The sequence below is a fragment of the Phocoena phocoena genome, chromosome X (genome assembly GCF_963924675.1).
Source record: "Phocoena phocoena chromosome X, mPhoPho1.1, whole genome shotgun sequence".
Lineage (NCBI taxonomy): Eukaryota > Metazoa > Chordata > Mammalia > Artiodactyla > Phocoenidae > Phocoena > Phocoena phocoena.
The window spans coordinates 127,483,829-127,502,747 of NC_089240.1; the positions used below are offsets into that span (position 1 = coordinate 127,483,829).

At 46.8% G+C, this 18,919-nt stretch overlaps 1 protein-coding gene across 1 annotated transcript; it reads left to right on the forward strand.

Moving 5' to 3' along the window:
* Positions 1-204: 204 nt before the first annotated feature.
* GABRQ (gamma-aminobutyric acid type A receptor subunit theta) lies at positions 205-15,700 on the forward strand. The gene is made up of 10 exons (XM_065901247.1): positions 205-356; positions 2,416-2,504; positions 7,544-7,611; positions 9,203-9,423; positions 11,212-11,294; positions 11,841-11,978; positions 12,521-12,673; positions 13,875-14,118; positions 14,878-15,370; positions 15,434-15,700. The coding sequence occupies exons 1-10, from the start codon at positions 205-207 to the stop codon at positions 15,698-15,700; spliced, it is 1,908 nt and encodes a 635-aa protein (XP_065757319.1).
* The last annotated feature ends 3,219 nt before the right edge of the window (positions 15,701-18,919 follow it).

Genomic DNA, 18,919 nt, shown 5'->3' on the forward strand with positions numbered 1-18,919 from the left:
GAGGTACTGGAGGACTGCTCCCCCTGGGTTCTGGGCTCCGGTCCGAACCCCGCGCTCCCTGCTCCCCATACTCTCGCTACTCCTTAGAGACGACTCCTAGCGACCCCCCAGCTCCTTCTCTCCCCGCACTGCCCACACCCCGTCCCTTTCCCCGGCGGCTGACGGCAGTCTCTCGCGCCCTCCGACCCCCGGAGTGCCGTAGCCATGGGCATCCGTGGGATGCTGCGAGCCGCTGTGCTGCTGCTGCTCATCAGAACCTGGCTCGCGGAGGGCAACGACCTCAATCCCACCCCGAAGTTCCACTTCTTCGAGCTCTCCTCCACAGTGCCCGATGTCGTCCTGGACCTCTTCAACTGGTAAGCGGGAGCCACCAGCCTGGGCATGGCGGTGACAGGAGAGGATGGGCAGCCTCGGACCTCTTGGACGGAACGGGCTGGGAAGACTTGGACCCGGGCTCGCCGAGCCCTGGCGTGCGGGCCCTGCCTACAGGTCCCTGGAGGTTGGTGGGATGGGAGTGGGGGCCGCGGGGGGCCCTGTGCTTCAGCCCACCTGTTACTGCGGCGCCTGACCTGACAGAGCCCCGCGTGTGCCCAAACTGCAGCCCCGGGGGGTGGGGGAGAAAGATGCTCTCACCCCAAGGTCTGCCATCCATCCCCGGGGACCAAGGCCCCTAGTAGCTTTTCCCAGTCACGTCCTTTGGCACCTGTAGGATTGGGGGAAGGGGTTACAGGGTGATGAGAAATTCACAAAACATAGACAGCAGAGACACCTGTTTGAGTCCGGATTTTTTTTCTATTCCATGAGGTGTGTGCGTGTGTTCCTGAATGCGTGTGTTGAGCAGTGAGGGACCTTTTCCGATGCTGCAGATAGAAATTATTGACTCAACCTCATCGTAGCCCAGACAGTGCGATCGGCGGCTGTATAGCATATAACCTTGTGGCCTGAGATGGGTGCATTTTTGTACTTGCTTCCTGTGAAAACATTTGAAGATTAGCAGTTTGATTTCAAGTTTGTTTGGGTCTGCAAATAACTGAAGAGATGTTAAACAGTCAGCCTTTACATGTAGATCACATGGAAATGTGTATTTGTGGTGGCCACAGATCCTGAGCGCTGGCATATGGATAATGTGTGTGTGGTCCTAAACAGGCAGAAATGCGTTGCTTTAATTCAGGAATCATTCATGTGCACACTTTGAAATTTTGTCATTAAAGATGATGAGTTTTTTTTAAAGATGATTGAGAATAATTTTTTAAATAGCAAACCAGAAATGAACATGTATTAGGAAAATGGGGCATAGTTGGGCAAGGTTCCAGCAGACAGCTCTGCAATGTCCTCAACTCAACATACCAAACTGCGCTAGTGAACACACACACACACACACACACACACACACAGACACACACACACACACACGAGAGATTTGCAGAGGCTGACATTCCATAGTCAATGCATCAAAGATCCTAAGAGTCATAGTGATGCCCAGGACCTATTCTCATTCACAAGCCCCTTTTGGGGAAAAGAGCCCCCCATGAAGGACTAGGTGAATTGGGAGGGCACATCAGAGACTTCTGGAAAGGCCAGCTCTCTGCAGGGTTGCACTGGGTCCATTTACATGTGCTCACCCAAGACATGTCTAGGCTGGAAGCACATGCTTAGCCAAAGAGATGCCTGCTCCAAGAATACATGTGTTTTTGAGGACAGCCCTGAACCCCAAGAATCAAAAATGGTGATTGATGAGGGTCATAAAACTCTTCTACATGAGCAAGGCTGTCTCTCTGTGTCATATGTAATATGCCAAGTCTTAGAAACAGAGGTGTACAAAAACAAGATTCACATAGACGTGACAACAAAATGCTGGCCTTAGCCTAGGTAGGGGAAATGTGACTGAGCTAGAGAACATAGACTGGTGGGATCAGCTCATGGGACTACTGAGGGTGAAAGATGACCTTTCCTGGGGCAATCAGGTGCCCCCGGAAAGAGGACTCCCACCAACCTGGAAAGCTGCATCCAGGCTGATGGTAAAGTGGGGCTCCTTAGGGGGCTGAAGTAATACATTATGTGAGGGCTCACACCTGCCCACACCCTCTTCTCTCCACTTCCCCTACAGTTTCCCCCCATCCCCCCAATTCTGCCTGGTAACAAGAATCCAGTCCTGAGGCCCCACCCTTTGGATAAAAGCTGGGGAGGAGGAGGGGGGAAGAGGAGTCTGCGTCGCTGCTGTGCTTCTGGCTGACTCACTGCAGGGATGGAGGGGAGCAGGGAGAGACGTGTACATGTATGACTGTATATGTCTGCATGTGTGCAGGAGGGAAGGCCCTGGCAAGTTGATGCTTAGGGTGCTCTTTGTTGTTTGTTTTCTGAGAAGCAGTGTGGCATTCACTGATGACCAATATTTACCAATGACTTCTCTTTCAGCAAAAATTGTGCAAATGAAGCTATGGTTCACAAGATTTTGGACAGGGTGCTGTCGAAATATGATGTCCGTCTGAGGCCCAATTTTGGAGGTAAGACACGTCCAGATACTAGAGCTGAGATACAACAAGCCAGCCCCACCCAGTAAGCTGACCAGGAGCAGTCCTCTAGACCGGACACTTGTGCCTCTCCAAACCCCACCTTCCCAACCCTGCAGAGACCTGTAGCAGAGCACTCCCAGGCCCCCAACCCACAGGCCTTTCACTCTGCCCCTGGAATTTCTCCCACTTCTCTGCCTTCTAATGCAAGAGGCCTCTGCCCCCTCCACACTCCTTTACAGTGGCACGGAGCCTGAAGCACACTCCTTGGGGTGGCTGGAGAAGCACTAATCACACCAGGTGTGCTTCTCATGCTAGAGTTTTCTGCTCCATCTATGGGGAGGACACGTGTTCCACCTGTGAACACATTCTTTGCACCCTGGGCACTTACTCCATTCAGCTGGCTTAAAACTAAGGGCATGGACTTCTCTGCCTAGTTTACTTCACCCACCTGGGTCCCAGGCACTTCTGCTTCTGCTCCCCCTCCCCAAGCCTTCAGCTCCTACCAAGTTCAGTTTATTCAACACACTGCAGTCAGCATGATCTTTATTAATCCCACCTAACCACCTCAGGAACTTTTGATGGCTTTATTTAACTGCAAAATAAAATCTAAACTCCTTAGCCTAGCACTCAGATCTTAAACACAAAGGTGAGAAATGACAAGGAAACTGAAATACAAACCTCCAGGAAGCCAATACATCAATTTCTCCTCTTATTTCTGCCTAGCCTCACCTACCCCTACCCCTGGCTTTGGAAAGGGTGACTGGCTTCCATCACACAGCTTTGAAGTAACAGGCAAACTTCCCTGACACCACAGAACAGGAATAGCATTCTCTGGCTGAGGGGACACCCAAGAAACCCAGACCAAGGACAGACAAGAGGAAGGGTGAATTAAATAGACATTAGTCACATTTTGGCTCAGAGGAAACAGAGAAAGAACTAAAAAGTAGGGCGGCTAAGTCAGAGAAGCACTCTCCTTCCTGCAGGTTGTAGAACTAGACACCCAATCTAAAGGGTTAATAAATGCTAATATTCACATTTGTACCTATGAATAGAGGTCTTCTGAATACATAAAGCCTCCACCCTAAAGGGCACACAGCTGTTAGCACTTGCCTTTGTGCTAGACCACTGGGGGGCTCTGTGATTTGCTTAGGAAGCCCCCTTGAAAACCAAGTTGATCGCCCTATGCCCTAAGGTTTGGAGGTTGGACATTTGACTGGTATCCCATTGGCTGCTTTGCTTCCTCCGAGTGTGAGGGCAGAAGGCCGTGCTGTCCCTGGATCCAAGGTGAGTGTGCACTGGGGAGTGGGAGGCTGGAGTGGAGAGGGCAGAAGGTAAGTTCTTTCATTATAGAAATTCAGGTGTTAGGGCACAGCCAGCACTCCATTGCATGACACTGGTTTTGGACCAGTTGCACCAAGCAACAGTGGGTGTCAAGGGTGTAGCTGTTACATTTTCTCCATTCATTGTTTTCCTATTTCTCAGCAAAGGCTAACCAACAGCCATTCAAGTATATCAAGCACGTTCTCCTTGCTGCTTCAGGTTGCCATCTCTGCAGGCATCCGGGGCTATGGGGACAAAACAGGGGCAAGGACCACCCTCTGGGGATTGTCAGGTGTGGCTGGCCCATGGTATCTCCAAGGCACCTCACCACCATTTTTTGAGCTAACTTGGATTTGTTTACACCTGATGCCTAACCTCCTCGGTTACCTAAGCTTTATGGGCATGCAGACCTGGGGAGTATGGGAATAGCTGGGTCCCCAGTTTGGCCAAACAGTAGATGAAGGTGGGAGAGCAAGGACAATGCAGGACCTTCTAGCATTTAGACAGAAGGAGGAACTACAGACTCTAAGTCTGGGGCTGTTTTATTGGGTTGGGGGGAGGCAGTCAATTGGAGAGCTGGGCCAGGGGGTTTAGAGTTGGGGTAGCCCATGACTCCCACTAGACACAGAGTCAAATTTCCCTCTGTGTCTGAAGTGATGTAGAGTTTCAGAGCTTAACACACAGGCACACACGCCCCCCACATGCAGAGACATGACCTAACTGTGGTTGGGTTCAAGTGGGAGACATTCCTTCCTTGAGAAGAGGAGGATGAAGAGGAGGAGGAGGGACCAGGGAAAGTTAACAAAGCTGCTTCTTTCTGAGCACGTACTGCAGAAGGCAGGTCCCTAAGGCCTTTGCTTAGCCCATCACCTGGTATGACATAGGTGTGGAGTGAAGGAATAAATGGGACATCTTCATCATTCCTTCATTTACCTCCTCTTCCTCTGGTACTCTGATGGATGTGAGGGAGGAAGTAGGGTTGGGTAGCAAAGTTTCCAAGAGGGAGGGACGTGATTACCCCCTCCCACTTTTTCTGCCTTCCTGAGTCCATCAGGAAGGACAGCGATGGGATATGGGACAGAGGCCATCACCCCCGAGATAGCATTTAGATACCTTACCTGGAAGCATCTTGTTCCCCTCTGTTATCCTTGTAAGGATGTGGGATATCTTAGCTAAGCTCTTGTTCTGACCACTACTAGCACATAAGATATTCCCTCCTAATTTAGGTGGATAAATTAGAAAAAGATCCCAGGTCTCCTTCCTCCAGGCCACAGTTCTGGGCCAAGACTCATGCCTTGATGAGGGGAATGTGGACTGCACTTCAGTTCCCACTTGCCTCTTCAACTGGGAATCTTGGACAAAGCTGAGCCCTGGCACTTTAGGGTTCGGGTCCCCAGGATTCTGCTGTAAGTGATTGGATTGCCTGAATGACACAGAATGGTCTAGGATTATAAGTTTGACACTAGAGTGAGGTAGTTGAGGGGATGACTGCCTGGCCCTTCTGGGGCTTGTTGCCTGCGTAACACAGCCTCCATCCTCATCTAAACGCATGTGGGGAGCCTGAAAGGCTGTAATAAAAAAAACTGCCTTTCTAGAAATCCCTGTCACTACTTAGCGATCATTCACAATAGTGAATGTGAATAGCCTTCACACAGAGGCCCATTTACTTCTCAGCTGCTATTCATATGTGGATTCCCAATAGCACTTTGCAGCTCAACTTCTAGGTACCCAGCCTGCAGTGAAGCCAGCAGGTTGAATTGGAAGCGTCACACATGTTTCCATAACAGCTATGTGATGTAATACACATAGAATAATGGCTTAGCTGTGAGGCCCGGTGAAGAGTTTTGAGTCAATGAGGAAACAATTAAAATGTATTTTTCCACAGTACTTTATAGTCTAGTACATATTTGCACATCCATTATCACATTTGAATGGGCAGCACTAACACCTAGTCCTGAAAAAGAAAGCCAGGAGGCAGAAACAGACACACACACACACACACACACACACGCATACATGCACATGTACACGCACAAATTCAATCACAGTTACATATTAACACACACAAACACCCTCACCCATGTACTCACTCACATGAACACACAAATTCACTCACACACATATATACCCTCACATACACTAACACACATGCTCACACATTTGCATACACACATGAACATGTTCATACATTCATTCTCACACAAACGTGCTCACATACACAAACACACTCACAAATTCATTCAAACACACCCACATACATCCACATGCTCATGCATTCACTTATACTTGCACACAAACATCCTCAGATATACAAACACAAATTCACTCACACACATAGACACACACACTCACACATGCTTTGTCATTCACACACATGAACATACCCACATGTTCACTCACACATGCACACATATACAAACACGTCTACATATTTACCAACTCAGAAACACACGCACCTGAACATGCTCACACATTCACTCATACCTGTATAGTGACATGCTAACACATATGGATATGCTCATGGGTTCACTTGCACATCAGCATGATCACACACTCACTCAAACACACACATTCAGCCACACACACATGGACAAGTTCACAGATTTTCTCAAGCACATAAACATGCTTACATACACTCACACTTACACACTCACAGTTATAAGTGTGATGGGTGTGAGTGTAGAAGTGTAATCATTTATCACACTTATCACTTGCATGTGAACAAGGTCACACACACAAATACATTCATATATTGACACAATGAACTTGCTCACTCACACATACATACACCCATAAGTTCACTTACATTCCCAAACACAACTTTACACACATAAACATAATCATGCATTCACTTACACATGGACATGCTCACAAATACACTAAGTGAACAGCCTCACGCAAGTAACCTACATATTCACTCCCACACAATACACTCAAATACACACACATGCTGACACATTCATTCACCCAGAAATGTGCTCACACATTCACTTATACAGAAACATGCTCACATACATGGAAACACTCACAAATTCACTCACACACATACAAAAAAGGTTACAAACACACCCATATTCACACATTCCCTTGCACACTAACAAGCTCACATACACTCACACAGTCACACATTCTCTCATACATGATCACGCAAACACATTAACTCATAATTCACTCCCACACAACACACTCAAGCATACAAACATGCTCAAATACACTCATGTGCACGCTGACACATTCACCTGCACATGAATACATGCACAGATTTACTCACATACACTCATGCACACAGCTCACGCATTCATTCACACAAAAACACACGTTCATTCCCACATGGACACACAAATATGCTCGTGCACACCACAAATCTTGTTTTGGGGCCCATTTCTCTTAAGTTTTTTATCAAGAAAAGGTTTAGAAAAAGAGTGTTTCATTGCCTTATTTTTTTCTTCATTTTGGCCTCTTTCTTTTCAGCATATTGTGAGCCAGGCCCTACTCTAAGTGCTTGGCTTGCATTAACCATGAGATAAGTGCTATCATTATCCCCATTTTACTCATGAGGAAACTAAGCTCAGAGAGGTTAGGTAGCTTATTCAAGGTCACATAGCTGGTAAGTGCCAAAATGGGGTTCAAACTTCATGCAGTCTAGCTCCTGAGTCCATGTTTTACCCTTTTTCCTACACTGCATGTAATAGTGTCTTCCTGTATTGTAGGTGCCCCCGTGCCAGTGGGAGTATCTATCTATGTCTCCAGTATTGAACAGATCTCAGAAATGACTATGGTAAGTGTGTCAGCTCCAGCCATGAGACAAGGAGCAGGGTCATAAGCCTGTTGTTCTGACCTGCAGCAGAGGCCACATGGAGGGCACAGTAGGTTTTGGAAACTACAGCCACCTGAAATTAAAAATAAATAAATCTAGATGTATTACAGACATTAAAGTGAAAGGCTTATGATGGTTTTAAAATATAATATAGGATATTCTTTTAGTGTCTTTGAGATAGGTAAGGACTTTTTTAAAAAGACACAGAAAACACAAACTATAAAAATAAATACTGGTAACTAAACTATATTAATATTCTCTTTAGCCAAAACTTCTGGCACTTCTGTTTTGCAAAATAAAAAAGCAAAGTGAGCGTGACAAGTTTGAAAGGATAGTTCAGATTGGACTAAAATATTTGCAACACAAAAGACTGGTATTGAAAATACACATAATTCCTGTGAATTAATAAGAATATTTTTATTTTTTTAACATCATTATTGGAGTATAACTGCTTTACAATGGTGTGTTAGTTTCTGCTTTATAACAAAGTGAATCAGTTATACATATACATATATCCCCATATCTCTTCCCTCTTGCGTCTCCCTCCCTCCCACCCTCCCTATCCCACCCCTCTAGGTGGTCACAGAGCACCGAGCTGATCTCCCTAGGCTATAAGGCTGCTTCCCACTAGCTATCTATTTTACGTTTGGTAGTGTATATAAGTCCATGTCACTCTCACAGAGTGAGAGTGAGAAGAATATTTTTAAAGCAATAGAAAAATGATCAGAAAATTTAAACAAGAACTTCACTTTTGTGAAGAAAACCAAGTAGCAGATAAACTTATGAAAAGATGCTTGACTTTATTATTAATCAGTGAAATGCAAAATAAGACCACAGTGAGAACCCATTACATATCCACCAGACTAGCAAAAAGTCAAAAGTCAGACAGTACCAATGTTGGTAAGACAGGAGCATTGGGAGCTCTTATCTGCACTTTATAGGGGTATAAACTGGAACTTTTGCTTTATAGTTTTTATTTCATTGCGATTTTGATGTGTATGGTGTCATCACATAATAATACACATAGTATATTCATATAAGGGAATAGTATCCAGCAATGCAAGTGAACAAATTTTAATTACACAATCGACCTGAGCAAACACACAAACATAATGTTGAGTGAAAGAAGCAACTTATGAATACATAGAGTGTGATTCCATTCAGAAAAAAATTTTAAATAAGTCCAACTAAGCAATATGTTTCTTAGAAATACATAGACAATAAAACTTAAGAAAACATAGAGAAAAAATAGAAAAAGCAAGGGATTATTATCATTAAAATCTAAGATAATGGTTACTGCTGGGAGATGTGGGAAATATGTTCTGCAAGAGACACGTTGAAGATTGATAGTTATTGGGAACATTCTATTTCTTAACCTGAATTTTAATTTTATGGGGCTCGTTTTATTATTCGTAACATTGAACATTCTTACATATGTTTCGTTATGCATCTATATTTAGGATGTATTTCATACACCTGCATACACACAAACACTGAGGACAGAAAGCTGGGCAACCTCACTTACAACTAGGATTTACCTTTCTTTCCTCAGGACTATACTATTACAATGTTTTTTCATCAGACCTGGAAAGATACACGTTTAGCATACTATGAGACCAATCTGAACCTGACCCTGGACTATCGGATGCTTGAGAAGTTGTGGGTCCCTGACTGCTACTTTCTAAATAGCAAGGATGCTTTTGTGCATGATGTGACTGTAGAAAATCGCGTGTTTCAGCTTCAGCCAGATGGAACGGTGCGGTATGGCATCCGGTGAGTTCCCCCAGGGACCTGGGGGTCACCATGACAGCCTACCTTCTTCCCACTAATTATCCCATGAACACACTCCAAGGGACACACAGAGGACCCCACTGCTTTCCAAATCTCTCTTTCACTGCCCCCCTCACTCAGTAGTCAAAGTGGAACCTTCAGAGTTTCCCACAGCCATCCTTGGCTGTCCTGTCCCCACACCTTGCCTTATGCTGTTGCTTCTGTCTGGAATGACCCGTTCCTCTTTCCACAAGTCTGAAGCTTTCCTATCCTTCAATCCCTAATTCAAATGCCCTCTTTGTCAAGAAATCATCTTTGATACTCTCAACTGGAAGAGCTCTCCCTTTGCCTTAGCATTGAATGTATATTCTATTATTTATTTGTGTCTTTTCTCTCCCATGCAGTGAAGGAGGGGGACTGGTCTCTGCCATTGATCATATATTCAACATGCAGGGGACCCAAGGGTGCGCAGTGTGCGTATATTGCCTATGGCTTTGTACAAACAGAATGTGTGCACACTGGAGCTCCTCACTGGCACATTTATAGCATAGCAGACAGTCACCAAAGCCCTCCGCACAGCCTCATCTCTTACAAACCGTCTCTCAAGACAAGCATGAGACATAAATTTAGCTCAGAAAATGTCTCCAAGAGGGAACTACTAGGGTACAGCTCTTTCTCTGCGGTTCTCGTGCTGAATCCCTTTGTTTCCCTCTTCTTTCTCCACCCACTTTCCCATGGACCCAGACACTGGAGTCAGAGAACAACAAAGCTTACAGGGAACAGGTCACTGGTCACAAAGGGGGCCTCAGATGATTAATGTTCATGTAGAATTCACAGAAAGGAGATAAATACACACACACACACACACACACACACACACACACACACACACTACCCACTGTACAAAATGGAAATCACTTCAAGAGTTGAAAGGGACAAGGGTGGTATCAGCAACTGGGAAAGGCAGGACAAGGAAGGGGCCAGAGCTTCCCAGCTGGGGCTGCAAAGAACTTTTCTAATTATCCCCTTCCCCATTGTTCACTTCTCCCACTTCCCCAGGTCTTCCAAGATCCCTCCTCAGATTCCTCTCTTGGACCTACCACATGACAACTTGAAGCCCCATTCCATAGCTCACCTGAGATATATTAATCCCTCCTATCCATTTATACCCACTGGCATTTTGCTAAGCCCCAGTACCCTCATAAGCAATGCACAGAGATGGGATTGCTGCCGGAGCAGCTCCCATGGCCAAAGGTAGGCCGGGGCCACTGCCCACATCGGTACCCTCACACCACACACAGGCACTCCACATCAGATCTGGTGTTTCAGCTGCTTCAGTGTAGCAGTTTCCTCCTGACAGCTTTGCTGCTCCTTCAGCAAGAAAGTCCTCTTTCTGCCTCTGCATTCAATTTCCTCAAGGACCCTTCCCATTCTGACACCCTGAGGCTTCCTGACATGCCATGTATCTGTTGACATCTGTGTAAGTCCTACCAGACTTTTGGGTGTCTTTGTCACATACAAATTCCCTCTCTCCTCCTTACACAACTGCAACTCATCTTTCCTCTAGGAGGGAAGGAAGCGTGTGGGGCGGGGGCGGGGTGGGGGAGGAGAAAGAAGGAAAGAAGAAAGGGAGGGAAAGAGGACCCAGCTCTAATGTGGCCAGTGTGGGAAGGTGTTAAGTGGGTCAGTCCTTGGGGTGCCTCTCCCCACCCCACCCCTTCAGTTTTCTCAGGAACAGTTACTTGCCTGGGCTTGACTCACTTTTCTCTTCCTTTTGCTTTTCCTTTGCAGGCTCACCACCACAGCAGCTTGTTCCATGAATCTGCAAAAATTCCCTCTGGACAAGCAGACCTGCAAGCTGGAGGTGGAGAGCTGTACGTATGTCTCCCAAGGCCCCTTTTTTCCCTACCCAGGGTTGGGGCCGTGACGAAGCCAAAGGCAAACTTGACAGTGAGAGGGCCTGCATATCTCCCCTACTCCCTCCCTCCCCCATTTCTCTCTCTCCCAGGTAGATAGATGATAGATAGATAGATAGATAGATAGATAGATAGATAGATAGATAGAGACAGAAAGACAGAGAGACAGACAGAGAGGGGTATATATACATATGGTATCAGGGAGAAGGTGGCCTTTAGGCTATAAAGAGTCCCATAGGGAAATGTGCCTAGCTATGGGAAAATTGTGCACAAGCTAATGGGTAGGAGCATATCTCTTTGCTGTGCTTTCCTTCCTGGATAAGAAACTTCAAACTGAGAGTTCTCTTTCCATGTGACCCCCTTCCTTATGCTCAGACCCACAAAACACAAAGGTACCCCAATATTGCAGGTTGCAACTACCCTTTGGTTTTCACAAGCTCCTCTGGTGTGAAATCTGCCTATGCCTGCTTTCTGAGATTAACTCTGTTTCCTTCCCCCTCCTAGATGGCTACACAGTTGAAGACATCCTATTATACTGGGAAGGCAATGGGAATGCCATCCAGGGTACTGAGAAGCTGCACATCCCTCAGTTCAGTTTCCTAGGAAAGACGATGACTAGCAAAGAGGTGTTTTTCTACACAGGTGGGTCTGACCCCCTCCTTCTCTCCTATCTCCTGTCTCTTTTGTACCCTAGGAAACTCCTGGTGACCTCTGCCTTTGACCTCTAGACTCTCTTCTTCCTCTTTCCTATTCCCTTCTTGTTCTGGACACCTTCCAAAGCCCCCTTCATAAAGTCCCAATAGCTTACCCTCTGCCAATGAGGAAATGTGTGTGGAAGCAGTTGGCCAGGTTTGACACTCCACAGGCCTCCTTCCAGGGCCAGCCTCTCCCCTTCCATCTGTTGTAGCTTTGAAATATCTCATGTCTTTCCCATTTCAACTTCAGTTGACATGGAAAAAGTGAGGAAGGAAGGAAGAGATAGCATACTTGCTACGCCATATGGGCCTGCTGACACATGCCATTGTCACTGGCCTTAAGGCAGCAAATGGGGTCAGGTCAACATACTGCCCAGACTGTAATATTAGAGGCTGAACTGGCCATTGGTTTCCCCTCCACCATCGTGTACTTTACTCGGAAAATCCCCTCAGCCCTACCACCCTAATACCAGTATGTCTACCTGCCAGGTTCCTATGTGCGCCTGATAGTGAGGTTCCTGGTCAAGAGGGAAGTCACCAGCTACCTTGTGCAGATCTATTGGCCTACTGTCCTCACCACTGTTGTTTCCTGGATATCATTTTGGATGAACTATGAATCCTCTGCAGCCAGGGTGACAGTAGGTAGGTCCTGTTCCCATCCCAGGAAGGAACTTGGGTTGTCTTGCTCAGAAAAATGTTGAAAGTAAGGAACAGTGTGTGACTGTACAGGCAAGGAAACAAGATGGGACCTAACAGGCACACTACAGGTGCCCAGCCAATCCACAGCAGAGAGACCAACATTGGAGACAGATGTGAAAAAAACATCAGGGTTGGGATCTTGGTATGTTGGGTCCAAAGTACCAGAATTCATTATTTGCTGGATACATAAATGAATGGACAAGTCACAAATTTAGATCAGAAATGCAACACAATAAACATTGATTAAGCAACATATCAAAATGCCCAATTAGGCAGCAGAGGGCTTCTAGATGAGCTGCTCCTGGCAAGTGTCTAATGGAATGCTGAGACAAATGCTATCAGAGTCCAGAGGAGGAAATGACCCAGGTAATGACCCAGGTCTTATCGGCTAAAACTGCACCAAGAAAGTATTGCTCAAACTGGGTTTTGAGGACTTCCAGGAGGATGCCTGGAGCACAAGCTGGGGAAGTGGGGAGAGTAGCAGAAAGACAGCTTGGGCTGACTTGGGAAGAACTTGAAATTCCATTTTAAGCAGTTGGAACTTCATGTATAAGCAATGGGGAGCATCAAAGGCTTTTGAGCAGTACTAAGGAGGGGCCTAAAGAGATCAGCTCCCAAGTTTATTTGGTCCCACTCTGCAGAATGCCTGTGTATCCCAGCCCCTGGTCTGCTTTCTCCTTCACCATCTTTGGGGCAGACTTTTCAGCCTCCTTCTTTAGAAGCACACACTAGGCTAAACCTTTATATTTATGTAATAAAATATAAAGGTTTAGCTTAGTGTGTGCCACTTCTAAGAAGGAGGCTGAAAAGTCTAGCACCAAAGATGGTGAAAGGACCGAAAGCAAACCAGGGGCTGGACATGTAAATCACTATGAAACCATGGCTGGAGATTTTTGACTTGATCCTAAGAGCAATGGGAAATCACTAAACTATTGAAGTACAGGATGGGTGTAAAGATGGGGGAGGAGAAGCAAAGATAGCAATTGAGCCAGGGCCCTAAGCCTGGTAAGCTGAAGGCCTTTTGCTGAGGGCCCTCTCAATCTCAGAGATGGCCTTTGCTCCCTTCCAGTGGGGTGTGGGCCTGATGGCTTGCCAAGAACTTCAGCCACCTGAGGGGACTAACCCTGTGCTATGTTGTTTATAGGTTTGACTTCAATGCTCATCCTGAATGCCATCAACTCACATCTGCGGAATAAACTCCCCCAATTTTCCTGTATCAAGGCCATTGACATCTATATGGTCGTATGCTTCTTCTTTGTGTTCCTGTCCTTGCTAGAATATGTCTACATCAACTATGTTTTCTACAGCCGAAGAGGACCTCAGCGCTCTCAGAGGCAACTCAGAAGAGCCCAAAGAGTCATGACCCGCTACCGCTACCAAGAGGCGATGCAGGTTTGGCTTTTTGACTGACAATCTGCTTTCCTTGAGCACTTCTTAAACCTAAGATTAGCACTTGACCCTTTCAAATTTCTTAGCTCCTTTAATCCTCATACAACACACACACACGCGTGCACACGCACACACACACACACACGCACATGCACACACACGCACACGCACACACACACGCACTCCAGGTAAGAAAGAAGTAGAACAATTTATCATCACTCCTTTATAGGTTGAGTCATTGTCCAAGGTCATAAGTGGCAGAGCTATAGATTTCCCAAGACCTTTGGGCTTCAAATCCAGTCTACTTAGCATGCCTCCAGTGGCAGGCAATGGAGCCAGAGGGAAAGGGAACACAGGGAAGCTGAAAGGAAGAGACACCAGAGAGGCTGACCTAACCCTCCTTCCTTTGCTCTTTTGACTCCGAAAGCCATGCTGAGCATTTTGCTGCTGGCAGTACGTTAATGTCCCTCCTTTACAGGGAACTTACCCCCACCTACCTGAGGAGGTCTTGCCTCTGTCCACTACACAGCACTCCAGAGGGAGCAGCTGCCCCAGAGGGGCAAGAGCCATGAACTTCCCTTGCATGCAAACAGCCTCTCGGTCCTGTTCCTCAGCACCTTGCGCACAAGAGACCCCAGGAAGAAGAGGTGGCTTTCTCAGTGGAAGAGCCCATCAGTCATGTTACAAGTGCTCATGAGGAAAGTCCCCCCCCCACACTCCCTAAAAGTGATTGTACATGCAGTATTCGACCTCATGAGTCTATCCACTGTCTCCTTAAAGGATGACCAGTTGCACATAGAAGATGAAAATGGCTCTCCTCCCTCCAGACGGGTGTGGGCTGGCCTAGCAAGCCCAGAAAGCCTCGGCTCTCTAGCCTCCATCTCAGAGCAGGCACCTCTGGCCTCCTCAGAAAGCCTCAGCTCACTGTCTTCTCTCTCGGACCAGTCCTGGCTGGCCACTGCAGAAAGCCTGAGTGACCTCCCATCCACCTCAGAGCAGGCCGTGCCCAGCTATGGCATTCGCGTTAATGATATTGATATTGATGACAGTGTTATTCCTACTGAAATCCGCAACTGTGCAGAGGCCCATGGCCGTGCTGAGACCTGTGACCCAGAAGACTCTGAAGAGAGCTCCAACTCCGATGAGAGCCAAGACCATGGCCCCAGTAGGAAGCATCTGCTTGTCCACAGCCAGAGGTGTGTGCAAGAAGCAAACTACAACCTTGAGGAGATCCATGACACCCTTGATGAGATCCATAGCACCCTTCATGACATTTGTAGCTTGCCTGATGACGTCAGAGTTGAGAGTTGCTACCTTGACCTTGAGAAGCAACTCAAGTATAATGTTGACAGTACCTGGAGCCTTTATGGTAATGTTATGGGCTTTGATCCAGACAAGAACACTAACTCGGAGTCTGATGACAGTTCCCCCCCAAGCCCTGGGTGCTCCTTCAGTAAAGGGTTCTCTTCCAAGCTCTTTCACCCTGACTACATCCCTAAGGTCGACCAGTGCTCCCGGCTCCTCTTCCCTCTTGCCTTTGTGGTGTTCAACATTGTTTACTGGGTGTACCATATGTATTAGTTCCATAGTGTCCCAGAGTGACACTATGCTCCTTTCATAGTTCCTTTTGGTTCCGTTTTACCTTCTTTTCTTTTTTCGTTCTACTTTGTGGTTATTTGGGCAGTTGAATCAGTTCCACCTTTCTCTTTACAAACATGAGGTGGGGAGTAGTTGGAAAGGTCGTGTTCTGGCTGGAAGTAAAGGGATTGAGGTGGAGTTGGAGGTAAATAGCACATTGATTTCCCTTTTCTTCCGAATACTATCACGTTTTCAAAGCCTTCTAACACCTAATAAGCACAGAAAAGCCCCCTGGAAATGGAAATGTTTAGAAGACAGAGAGGAGCCAGACTGGGGGACAGAAAGGATGCAAGCCCTGTACACAAAAACATTTCTGGGGACTTTTCTGTCCCACTAAAGTGTTGAGTTTTCTTTTTCGTTACTTTTTTCTTCTGGATTTTTTTTCCCCTCCTAGGGATTATGGTCCTTGCTCACCCTCTGCTTAGGGTTTTACAGGAGAAAGCCAGACTGGGTTGGGGAAGGGCTAGCCATCTCTTGCAAATGCAGGTGGCTGGCTTTGGGGAACTTGGGGGATTTTGAAAGTGCCTTCCCTCCACTATTTTTGTTTTTTTCTTGCGGTACACAGGCCTCTCACTGCCGTGGCCTCTCCCATTGTGGAGCACAGGCTCCGGATGCGCAGGCTCAGCGGCCATGGCTCACGGGCCCAGCCACTCCGCGGCATGTGGGATCTTCCCGGACCGGGGCACGAACCCGTGTCCCCTGCATCGGCAGGCGGACTCTCAACCACTGTGCCACCAGGGAAGCCCTCCCCCACTATTTTTTCTGTTGTATTTTGAGTGTGGTGTTGTGGTGTGGGGTTGGGAATGGAATGTGGGTGGGTGGGTAGGGGTGCTGAGTGAAATGTCAGGGTAAATGAGAGAGCATGTTCCCAGCAGGAGCTCGCAGAGGGTGAATGATGTTGGGTTGGAGATTACTCAGATTGAGGCAGCATCTTTGGAGGGATTGGAACTTCTCTTGCATATATTTCTGCTTCAGAATGTTTGACAATGGGGACTCAATACATCTGTCTAGGTCACATGCTGAGTTGATCACTAGACACAGTGCAAGCACTTGGTGAATGAAGACTAGGGTTTGGAAAGTTCACCATCTGATCTAGAATAGCTGTTGTTAATCAGTATACTGATTCTTTCTGTTTGTCAAGTGCATAGTAAGTGTCAACGAGCTTACCCACACATCCCATTGTTGAACCCTCACAAGAGTCCTGTGAGCCAGGGAAGGCAAAGTACATTGTCCCCAGTGTTCTGAGGGGGAAAAAATGGAATTTATGTACCACACTTGAGGACATGCATCCAGTGAGTGGTGGAGCCACCCCACTTGCTCTTCCTTCTTCTTGTCCTCATAACTCTGTCAGCTGAGGTGCTCCCCTATCTCTCCTCCCTTTTACAAAAGGGGGGTGCTCCATCAGGTTCTGCTTATGTGCCAGGCATCAGACCTCATCCTACAGCACCTGGAGCATCTCTGCAGAAAGAGACCAGTGACCAGCCAATGAGTGTGAACCGAGCACATTGAACATAGGCACTGCTCACCCGATGGAGCTCCTGAGGGAAGTGGGCAGTAGCCTGCATGCCAATTTGCCAAGCAGCTCCATTTCACTGACAGAGGAGGTGGGGGAGCAAGATTCGCCAAGCACCCAGCTTATGTTCCTCCTTCCTCCATAGGCAGAGCCTCTACTGCAGCCCCTCAGCCACCTACGCTTTTAACCGTGTTTCTATATTTGTGTTTCTGTGTATACCTGGGTGTGTGTCTGCATCAAGGTAGTTCTGCGTGCACATACAACCACTTGAGAAGCTGTATAGTACTATGTACATCAGTGTAAATCTATATTGGTGTGTATAAGATTTGTATATATAAAAACATGTAGATGCACATGTGTGTGCATGTGTGCACCCCTATGAAAGAGTGTGTAAACTTACGACTTACGTATGTGTGTGCTTGTGTGTACACACATGGGTGTATTCTGCATGCATGTGTATAAGTGCATTGTGCATACCTCTGTTTATTTATCTGATTTGAATAGGTGTGAAAGGAAATACGTGTGAAAGCATATGCATTCCCTTTTGGTGGCTCTTCTTGAACCACCAGAATTCCCTTGGCCTGTTCCCACATAAGAGGGGCCGTATTTGGCCGGACTACTTAACTGACCATTTCTTTCCAATTCCCTTGTTCCAGGGAGCGGTGTCTCCCAGTCCCCATCCACTCTTCTCCTCGTCCCTCCACCCATCTGTGCTGTCTCCTGGACGGAAGATGCAGAAGAAGTGAATGTAGTCCCAGGAAGAGATAATTTAGTGCCTTGAGGTAGGAAATGCTCGATCATGGGCTAGAATGGGAGTTCAGAGATTTTGCTTTGTCCTGGAAGGACGTGTTTGGGAGTAACAAAGGTAGGGGTTGGGGTGGGGAAGCCTTGAAGATGCAGTAAGAACAAAAATATGATGTACACAATGGGATGGGAGAGCTGAAGAGCTGGAGAGGAGGTTGTATATAGCCTTTATGATTCATCCTTTTATTATAATCACCTTGTAAGTCTGAAACGTGTCAGGGCGGAGCCAGCTGCAAGTAGGTGGGTGGTATGAGGAAACGGCTCAGGGGATTGGCTGCTAGCAGTTGGAGGCAAAGAACCAAAGGGCACTTTGCTGGCCCATCCTGGGATGGTTGTTAGTTGCACTTCAGCCTTGGATTTGGATTTGTAGTCCAGAGCTCCCTACTTCCACCCCCTCCAGGGAAAGAATAATCAGAGGGGTGAGAGGGCTGACCAAGGAGAGAAGTGCAAAGGAGCCCTCAGGGGCTGACTACCTCGATCAGCTCAGCTTGTCTCTTCTTCTTTTCTATACACACAGCCTACAAATATAGCATCCTAACACACCCACAGAGACCTACACAGTAACACATACATGTATACACACATGGGCACTCACCTTCAGCAGCATATACATATATACACACAGATATGCACAAACACATACAGCCACACATACGTAAGTTCACATGCAAAATCACCCATTTACCCTCATATCCGCACACAAACACACACATACACACACACAAATCTTATGAGACAGCTAAAAACAAGAAAATTGCTGCTGGAATATCAAAGATAGCCTCTTTCTTTTTGGATACCCCTCACAGAGAAATCAGGTTTGTGGGGAGAGCAATGACCTCACATCT

Bases quoted from the DNA above. Each gene is read 5' to 3' on its own strand.
- GABRQ (XM_065901247.1), top strand. From the start codon at position 205: ATGGGCATCCGTGGGATGCTGCGAGCCGCTGTGCTGCTGCTGCTCATC. The intron at 7,612-9,202 runs GTAAGTGTGTCA...TTCTTTCCTCAG, and splicing joins AGATCTCAGAAATGACTATG to GACTATACTATTACAATGTT. The intron at 15,371-15,433 runs ATCCATAGCACC...GAGAGTTGCTAC, and splicing joins TCCATGACACCCTTGATGAG to CTTGACCTTGAGAAGCAACT.